This window comes from Columba livia, chromosome 5, assembly GCF_036013475.1.
Source record: "Columba livia isolate bColLiv1 breed racing homer chromosome 5, bColLiv1.pat.W.v2, whole genome shotgun sequence".
Taxonomy (NCBI): Eukaryota; Metazoa; Chordata; class Aves; order Columbiformes; family Columbidae; genus Columba; species Columba livia.
In genome coordinates this window covers 28,125,052-28,135,129 of record NC_088606.1, presented here as the reverse complement: position 1 = coordinate 28,135,129, position 10,078 = coordinate 28,125,052, and the positions used below count along the sequence as shown (strand labels likewise).

Here is a 10,078-nt window from a genome sequence, read left to right as displayed (position 1 = left end):
GGTGGCAATTGGGCACTGTGACTAAGCGGAGCACAAGGTGCAGCCTGTACGCAGCGGGGCCAGTCCACCAGCCAGGACCTCGCACGCCAAGCGTGCCAAACATTAGAAACTGGTATCGACCCAATATGCTCTCCCTGCTTAGTAAATCAATTTGCAATTAGGTCACTCAGCAGTGCAATTCTGCTCTTGCAGCCCCCCTGCCCCTACCCTCACCTGTGCTATTAGTACAATGAAAAACAAGGAAATAGTCACAGGAGGATGAACATAGGAGTTGTTTACACAGCTGCAAAATACAACTACAGTACCAGGAGATAACTGTGGAAAAGAAAACCAGCTGGCAGAGAAAGCTGAACGCTGTACTAGTTTGTGTGACAGAATCTGAAAAAGGATTTAATTCAACCAGAAGACATGTGAACACACTTTATCCATGCAGATTTATTTCAGCACAAGAAGAGAGCATTCACATGATTAATACCCCCCCACAACTGGTTACAGGCGCTGTTGCCCCTACCCAAGACCACTGTTGCTTGTTGCAATTGCTGCTGAAGGAGTTTTGTGTTGACATTGCTGCTTGAAAAAGCAGTGGTAATCATGAAAGCTTCCTTTTTACATAAACACGTACAAAGTTCAAGGACAAGCAGGGTGTTCAGTGCAACTAAAGCGTTAGTCCCATTCAAAGCTGCAAAAACATTACAATATGGGGCAAACAAGTCCCAGTCCTGCCTGCTCCAGTGCTTCCTAAGAAGCAGCTATGTGATTCAAGTGAGAAAGCAAGCAAGAAGCAGCAGCAGGAAAGTACCTGAGATGAAAGGCTGAGGCATGCCAGCTTCAATGCCTCCTGCTCCATCTGCCCTAACCAACCAGATGGTGCCCAGGCCCGTTACACCTTTTCAGTGCCATGCATGCTCATGAGACAGTTTTTTTGTGAGTTAGCCCCTTAAGAAAACTGACAATGTTCCTCTGTATGGAGTTTTCCCTCCCTCCCATTCTACCCTTGCTTAGGACCTGCCACCACCTGTTGTTCCTCCTGCTGCCCCCACACCAACACTTGAGCCCTTGAACTACCGTCCTGCATGCTCGTGTTTCCAGTAGCTCAGTGCAAAGACCCTTAACGTGGTGCTTCTCAGAGCCTTCGCGCTCCACCTGGAACACGGAGACAGCTACACGAGGGCCAGCATGCCCTACAGCACGGACTGTACCCTCCGTCACACCTGCTCCTCCACACTTCTACTAAGAACAAACAGTTCTTCGTATGTTCAGCGTTTTCCATGTACACCTCCTGGCTCATGGCACACAGCAACCATTTATCCCACTTCAGATGATCCCGCAGCTATCAATATGCAAGTCAGGCACTCCACGCATCAGACTGGCTGTAGGTAACAAAGACAAGGCTGTGATCTTACCTCAGGCAGATCCTGAGCCTCAAAACAAGAATGGCTCAGCTTTGATCGCAGGCTGCCCGTGCAGAGGAAGGTACACTGTACTAGCCAAGCAAGCGTTCAGCAGCTGCCTCAACAGTTCTCTGCTTCGTCAAGCAGAGGTTAAGCTTCTGCTGACTTGAAAATAAGAAGTCAGTGTTCTCCTCATGTAATCGTGACAGAAGTACCAATGTATTTGTTTCTTTCCAATCTCATGTACCACTGTGTGGAATGAGTAGATTAGTAAAATACAGCACCAGGGACTACAAAAGGTAACCAAAGAGTCACAAGATTTTATTATAGTCTGAGGCACAAAATAAGTATATTCTTCAGATCCCTCCCTCCCGACTTTAAATATTTCTGACAATTCCTCAAAGCACATATACATTATTCCTAGTACTATTAAAAGTATAAAGATGAGATTTTCTTTTCAGAAAGACCCTTGTTCAAGTCAAGTGTTAAAAAATATCAATCTATAAAGAGGAGGCATTTCTTACTAATAAAAATCAAGAGGTCACCTCTTGGGAGGTGCCTGGAGGAAGAGAGATCCAACGTTGGATCGTTTTCATAGACTAAGCGAGATGTGTAAATATCAAGTAGCAGAAGTTCTTTATGCTCCCATAAATAAGCTGTAAACATACTAAAGAAACAGGAAAAGCATACAAACTAGGCCTGTGGTCATAGATCTGACCATAAATTTATTCTTAAAATGTGTCATTGTAAGAAAAAAAAACAACAGAAAAAAATTTCCAGTATTTTCTTCATATACATATTTACATTAAAAACTCTTAACTGTGTTGCTAAGCATTAATATGTTTATTTAAATGATCCATGCCAGCAAACTCAGTGTCGGCTAACCTTCCACTCTGTATAAATAAAAATTTTCATTTCTTAGATCTTAATGGACCAAAAGCCAAACACAAGGTGTTTCAAAAAGACAGACTTAATTCGAATCAAGACTTCTTTGAAACTGGGTTCATCTTCTTGAAACACCCTGCACGATGGCAATTCCTTCCTTCTCAAACCTTCTTTATCAAACCTACCTGTGTGCACATCTACCAAGAATATGAGGCTAAAGAAGCCCAACATCCCAACAGAATTGTCTACCACGTTCCACAGAAATGACCAATGCAGCTATGGAGAACCAGTTACTATACAGTATTTATTCTAAGCAGCAATTCTAATACATATTGAGATAATGGATAGAATATTTACAGGGAATGATCATAATACACAGATCTTACATTATATTTACAAAATTTTAAATCCTCAATGATGCAACTACCCGATGGTGTGAAAGAATATTGCTCTCAAATGCAGGCAGTTAACTGTATTCCCTTCATAAACTTTGCAAAAATCTAACCATTATAAAGTTCTCTAATGAAAATGTACATTTAAAAGACCATATTTAAAAAAGATTAGCATGTCTGCATTTCTGATACTTCACGCAGTCTTAAACAGTGCAGGACCCCCCCGCTGCTTTTGCACATTAGGAGTGGCTGGCTAGAACATTGAAGAAGTGAAAAACTTCATCTTTATCCATTACTGCCACTTCAGTTGAGCATTCAGTACATAACACTGGATGATACACTTCCTCCTCTTCCTCATTTGATTGTATAGAAGTAGTCTCTTTGCTGTGCTTCATTTTCTTACTTCTTTTCTTTAGCTTTTTTCTATATTTCAGAATTTCCTCTTTGTTAACAATGCAGTTCATCACAAACATGGCTCTATATTGTGTTTTGTAAGATTCATGTCTATGGAGAAGGGGAGAAAATGCAAGTCATATCATTAGTAAAACTCTACTCCCAAGAAATTGGTTATCATCACTGGAAATGTGATTAAAGATAGGAAGTACCATGCCAAAGGGCTGAAAGCCAAATAAATATCAAGTTCTATAAACAGAACGAAAGTCACAACTAGAAAAATCTTTAACAAATAGAATTGTAGCCATCTGTCTTAAGGCATTTTTACAAACATGCTGGTTCAGGCTGAAATAAAGACCTGGAATACAATGGTATTGGTACTACAGAATTATGCATTGCTACATATGGCTGATGATAAGCAAACGATCATGACGCTGCAAGTACAAATGACTCAAATACTGGCAGTTATATCCTAAAATGCCTTGCAAGCTTGAAATTCCTTCTTTATAAATAACAAGCATTGACACATCACACTTGAAAAAGCATGTCTATAACAAAATATAAAATGTATTTTCAGCTGTCATCAGTGCGACAACTGCATGGCTGGAGTACGGAGCAAAATTCAGGGCTGTGGTTCAGTTCAGTTCGATTCAACACCATGTCCCTCACTCAGGCTGCAGTTTTACAGCAGCTTAAATCAACACAACAGGCGGCTGCGGAAGTCCTGTCTTCACTTCTGCTGGCTTTACTGCTTGTGTAACGCAAGTTACACAAAAGACCAGTTTGACAATAAAAATGGATGGTTTTCTATCAGCTTAGCAAACTGAAATACCCAACTGCAGAACAGGGTCAAGGAGTACCAGAGCCAGCAAAGGAAAACGAGTGAAAAACAGCACCCAATACTTCTACTATTTTAGTCTGCTGTGGAATTTCATCCTCTATCATCAAAATTACTCAGCAAGGGTTTATTCCTCATTTCACAAGATTTCTTTCTCCTTTGCTCCCAGTTCAAGTCTTCTCCTTCTCTTTACTCCCAGTTCAAGTCTTCTCCTTCTCTTAGCAGTACTAAGGTGGCATTGCAGTCAGATACTAGAGAGCTGCAGAACAGAGTCTGGATTCTCACCTAAAGGCTTTCCAGGAACTTTTACATGTAACTATACTCAAACCACAACTGCTAAGACCCAAACCAAGTCAGAATACTTGATTTTGCTTAATCCTTCCCTAAACAAGGCACTTTTACACAAAAGTGACCTGGAATAGTTTTATGCCTCCAAACATCAAGCCAAAATATTTTGAAAAAGCCTGAACTGCCTGTTTAGTGTCCACAAATTATTATTTTTTAAATAGTTTACCTTCTGCACTACACTTCAGCTCTACCCTGTTCTTCGTCATCTCCATGTTGCAGTTTAAACTGATTGTGATTCTTACAAACTTCCATTCACCCCTAAATCTGATTCACATACACCTGCCTTCTCTTTATTAGCTCACCTTGCAAGATAGAATTTATCAAATCAATTGATGAAACTGGATACACTAAAAATACTACTGAGCAAAAAAAAAAAAGACATTACAAAAAGACTCCTTATGGTTCACTAATTACCTCTGGCAGTCCAGGCATAACGTTGTCATGCAAGCTGGGCAATTCAAAACAGCATCACTATTTGGAACAGCTGAAGGTTCTGTCTGCTGCTGCTGTGGCCGCACTCTGCTTTGATTACGGTACCTACCGATTCAAGAGAGGAGGAAGGAGAGACAAAAAGTGAAATCACCTGCTCCTGCTGTCAGGCGTATCGATTCAACTGTCAAACTTGTTTAATACTAAAATATACCACTTAATACTCGGCTTCTTCCAGACATCTTTTTCAGTAACTCAAAGCACATAAACAAACTGGGAGTAAAAACACATGACGCTCTATTTTCATTTACTTTGTACAGATAATTTTCCTTTGGTGAGACAAATATAGCTGGCATGAGAATTTGTGCCTATTAATGCTCTCTTCTGACCAGGCAAATACCTCAAGTGCAATCTCTGCAGGCAACATACATTAATATTATCCCTTTTGACAGATTTACATGGAGAATTTTACTTCTGCTGCAACACCCATTTTTCTACTTCACCCTTCAAAAAACCCTCAGTAAAGCAGTTTTGTGCTGTTCCTGTTTTATTGTGCTGTTCCTGTTTTATCTGAACATTTAGTGGCTTGCTAAATCCAAAGTTTTCCAAAACTAGAAATACAGTATTTAGCAGGAGCAGATGTTAATTTAACAACTGAAGTATCTCACAAACTTTTCATCCACAGCATGGTTTAGATGAGATCTACAGATAAAACTGGCTTACAGAACTAGGAAGTCTTGATTTTAAAAAATTGCAAGTTTTAGAATTGTGTAATTTTGAAGACTCAACTCCCATTGTATACACATAAAAATTTTACAGGCTTTTATGTTTCATATGCTGTCAATTCTAAATAAAAAAATATTTTCACTGCATAGATGTGACAGCAAATGCTTCTTCTCTCTATTCACCATTTTAATCTAAATTTTTCAGTTTATGTTAAGCATCACACAATTCAAATATTTATGGTCTCTTACCCCCTCCTCTGTGAGTCTACCCACTCTTGGTCTCTATCGTCTTCTTCTGGGTCATATAGCAACTCATCATTGGAAAGAATCCGACGTTGCTGATGTTTTCTTTTTTTCTGGATGTCCTGTGTAACTAGAAAGATTTGTGCAAGCATATGTTACATCCAACAAACGTGTGATGATCCTCTACTTCAATAATCAAAATATCAGGTTTTCAGTTTTCCTTTTCCATATGTGCAATAAATCTAAACCAAAACATAAAGGTCTAGCTCCTCCCTCCTCCAAATGCACCACCCCAAAGCATTAACGCACCTCACATACATTGGGATACATCATAAAGTTGCAGGAGCTACCCTGAGATAATATAGGCTGGTAACTGCCCCCAAAAGGCTGCCTTCAGGGACAACCCCTTGAGCCCCCCAAGAGCATTCCACAGGAATTGAGAGCTACTGCAAAGATGCGCTCCTCTCTCCTTTCCCCAGCCATTTACCTATTTTATCTTCGTCCTCTGAATCAGAATCAAAGTAAATGTCATCATAGTATTTTGAAGTGGTGTCAGGTCCCATCTGACCAGTACTCGAGGAAGTACCTATGTGTGAAATTAGAGAGAGAAGTGGTAAGAACACCTCAAAAGGACAGCAAGTATACAGCCCAGAACAAACCTGGGCTTTCAAGCCACTCTATCCAGAAGGGCTCTGCTTTATCTGGGTGGGTTAAGTAACAGCTCTCCCCACTTACTCCCACATCCTGATCATCCACATTGCTTGTGTTATTTCATTTACAGGTGCTCTCTCAGAGCAAAGCTGCTCACTCCCCATGAGAAGAAACTCAGGTACAGTTCAAAGGGAAGTTTTTCCAAGGTACCCTCCCTTTAAGCACAGAGGACACCACATCAAAGGTGCCTGCCTCTGCCCCGCATAATCCATCGCACCTCAAATGTTCCACAAATCTTCAGTCATGCGAAAGAAACACAGGTGTGGCACACTGCTTCACAAACTTTGATTAGAATAAAATTCACACAAAAAATCCCTCAAAATTTCAGGACCACAGAAGTTCAAATAGACCTGGATGAATTGCCGAGCACGTCTGTCACAGCCAGTCTGCACCAAAAATCGTCTTCTGTGCTCGATGCATGTGGTAGTATAAAAATCACTACATGTTCTTAACTGCAATACCAAAACCTACAGATCAGATTTTCCCACTAACACAGACGAAACTATTAAACCCACTGAATGCAGAGTGAGGTCCCTACGTTAAAGTGAATACTACGATGATTCTCCAGGAAAACACCTCACTAGATGTTTTGTAATAAGAAAAATGAACATATGCTGTTCAAATGCCAAAGCAATCCATCTCTTGCACCCATAGCACACAAACTCCAGAACACGTATCTCTTTAATACAGTTTTATTATTTGATGTAACAATTATAAGCAGGTAAGGGAAGAAGAGATTAATATTTTTCCTGACTTCTTTCCCCCAGCTGATTGGGGATTTCAATCTACCGTATGCCATTCTTTTCTTCAAGAAAGAGCTCCAAATCTTGAGGGCCGCTAGATAAAGTACAAGAGACCACAACCTGCTTAAAAGTCTTCTAAATATATGTGAAAGCACAACTTGAGAAAAAAAGGGACTGATCCAAAAAAGATAAATCATATTAAAGAAGGAAATGGGAAGTTCAGAAACATCAAAATCAAAATCTTTAGAATAAAGATTAAATAGATGCATTCACTGAAGTGGCACCTAGTGACCACTTCTGCAGATGCAATCAGCCATTTTAAGATTTTTCTGTGGGCATCAAGCAGCACTCAACTCTCACCACACACACCCCGCCTCCACCTAAAGAATAATACATTAACCTCACACCCTAACTGGACACTGCTTAACTCACGATTTGATATGCAAGCAGATATAAGCGTGATTTACCCATTTCTGGCGATTTCCATTTGCCTTGCATAGTCCTCATGGTGGTGTTCAGCTCCGCTTCCATCTCCTTCTGGAACTCATCGTCACTGGAAGACTCGCTCTCCCCAGTCAGGCACTCCCGGATCAGCTTCCGCTTCTGGTCCGGAGTGCCATGTAACAGCACGTCCACCTCATCTTCCGAGCTGCAGGTATTGAGGTATTAACACACCTGATTATTACAACCAGCTTAAAACATGGACTGAGTCACTTGGAGAACGAGCATCTGCACTGTGTGGGTGCACGGGAAGTCATTATTCGCGTGTTTATGGGAAATGTATTTAGTAAGATATTTTATCAGCTTGTTGGTGTTAAAACTCCGGGTTTAATACAAAGGAGCTCCTGCAGGCTGGCTGTGACCTGCCCCGGTGCCTCTGCGGCTCCGGTCAGCGCAGCTCCGTGCAGGAGCAGGGACCTGTTCACACACCGGCACTTGTAAGGTCAGAAACGCAAATGCTCCGGTTTCAAGGACGGAAATGGCCGCGGCTGCTGCAGCGATGCCCCCGCAGCCCCGGGCGGCAGCGCCAGCCCTGCCCAGCGCCCTGACGGAGCGCCGCCGAGCGCTGCGCCCCGGCCTGCCGCCCCGCCGCTGCCCCCGCACCCGGCCAGGCGGGTGGGAAGCCGCCCGGCTCCGGGAAGTCCCCCGCGGCGGGGGCTCGCCGGCACCTGCTGAGCGCTCGCTCCTCGTCGCTGGGCTCCTCCACCACGTACGGATCGTCCTCCTCCCGCAGGCAGCTCATGGCGGCAACCGCTGCGGCAGCCAGCCCGAGCCCGGCCACTTCCGGCCGCCCCAGCGGCTTCCGGCGGCCCCGCGCCTCCGCTCCGCCCCGAGGGGGAGGGCGGACCCACAGCCCAGGCGGCCCCGCGGCGCTCCCCGGAACACCCGCGGCGCGGTGCGAACAGCGGGGGCGCTCCCCGGAACGCCCGCGGCGCGGTGCGAACAGCGGGGGCGCTCCCCGGAACGCCCGCGGTGCGGTGCGAACAGCGGGGGCGCTCCACGGAACGCCCGCGGCGCGGTGCGAACAGCGGGGGCGCTCCCCGGAACGCCCGCGGCGCGGTGCGGAACAGCGGGGGCGCTCCCCGGAACGCCCGCGGCGCGGTGCGGTGCGGAACAGCGGGGCGCTCCCCGGAACACCCGCGGCGCGGTGCGGTGCGAACAGCGGGGCGCTCCCCGGAACGCCCGCGGCGCGGTGCGGAACAGCGGGGGCGCTCCCCGGAACGCCCGCGGTACGGTGCGAACAGCGGGGCGCTCCCCGGAACACCCGCGGCGCGGTGCGAACAGCGGGGGCGCTCCCCGGAACGCCCGCGGCGCGGTGCGAACAGCGGGGGCGCTCCCCGGAACGCCCGCGGCGCGGTGCGAACAGCGGGGGCGCTCCCCGGAACACCCGCGGTGCGGAACAGCGGGGGCGCTCCCCGGAACGCCCGCGGCGCGGTGCGGAACAGCGGGGCGCTCCCCGGAACACCCGCGGCGCGGTGCGGTGCGGAACAGCGGGGCGCTCCCCGGAACGCCCGCGGCGCGGTGCGAACAGCGGGGGCGCTCCCCGGAACGCCCGCGGCGCGGTGCGAACAGCGGGGGCGCTCCCCGGAACGCCCGCGGCGCGGTGCGGAACAGCGGGGGCGCTCCCCGGAACGCCCGCGGCGCGGTGCGAACAGCGGGGCGCTCCCCGGAACGCCCGCGGCGCGGTGCGAACAGCGGGGGCGCTCCCCGGAACGCCCGCGGCGCGGTGCGAACAGCGGGGGCGCTCCCCGGAACGCCCGCGGCGCGGTGCGAACAGCGGGGGCGCTCCCCGGAACACCCGCGGTGCGGAACAGCGGGGGCGCTCCCCGGAACGCCCGCGGCGCGGTGCGGAACAGCGGGGGCGCTCCACGGAACGCCCGCGGCGCGGTGCGGTGCGGAACAGCGGGGGCGCTCCCCGGAACACCCGCGGTGCGGTGCGAACAGCGGGGCGCTCCCCGGAACACCCGCGGTGCGGTGCGAACAGCGGGGGCGCTCCCCGGAACACCCGCGGCGCGGTGCGAACAGCGGGGGCGCTCCCCGGAACACCCGCGGTGCGGTGCGGTGCGAACAGCGGGGCGCTCCCCGGAACACCCGCGGCGCGGTGCGAACAGCGGGGGCGCTCCACGGAACGCCCGCGGTGCGGTGCGAACAGCGGGGGCGCTCCACGGAACGCCCGCGGTGCGGTGCGGAACAGCGGGGCGCTCCCCGGAACACCCGCGGCGCGGTGCGGTGCGAACAGCGGGGCGCTCCCCGGAACACCCGCGGTGTGGTGCGAACAGCGGGGGCGCTCCCCGGAACGCCCGCGGCGCGGTGCGAACAGCGGGGGCGCTCCCCGGAACACCCGCGGTGCGGTGCGGTGCGAACAGCGGGGCGCTCCCCGGAACACCCGCGGTGCGGTGCGAACAGCAGGGGCGCTCCCCGGAACGCCCGCGGCGCGGTGCGAACAGCGGGGGCGCTCCCCGGAACGCCCGCGGTGCGG

The 10,078-nt window shown here is 48.9% G+C and overlaps 1 protein-coding gene across 1 annotated transcript; it reads right to left on the bottom strand.

Moving 5' to 3' along the window:
* Positions 1–1,691: 1,691 nt before the first annotated feature.
* Positions 1,692–8,482, bottom strand: EAPP (E2F associated phosphoprotein). The gene is made up of 6 exons (XM_065064074.1): positions 8,268–8,482; positions 7,566–7,747; positions 6,132–6,230; positions 5,651–5,774; positions 4,662–4,784; positions 1,692–3,172 (listed from the first exon to the last, which is right to left on the bottom strand). The coding sequence occupies exons 1-6, from the start codon at positions 8,339–8,341 to the stop codon at positions 2,908–2,910; spliced, it is 867 nt and encodes a 288-aa protein (XP_064920146.1). The 5' UTR covers positions 8,342–8,482; the 3' UTR covers positions 1,692–2,907.
* Positions 8,483–10,078: the final 1,596 nt, after the last annotated feature.

What these genes read in the sequence shown, in the direction of transcription:
- EAPP (XM_065064074.1), bottom strand. Translation starts at nt 8,341, where the DNA reads ATGAGCTGCCTGCGGGAGGAGGACGATCCGTACGTGGTGGAGGAGCCC. An exon ending in ATGGAAATCGCCAGAAATGG is followed by an intron (nt 6,231 to 7,565) that starts GTAAATCACGCT and finishes TTTCACACATAG; the next exon opens with GTACTTCCTCGAGTACTGGT. An exon ending in TTATGCCTGGACTGCCAGAG is followed by an intron (nt 3,173 to 4,661) that starts GTAATTAGTGAA and finishes CCTTCTCCATAG; the next exon opens with ACATGAATCTTACAAAACAC.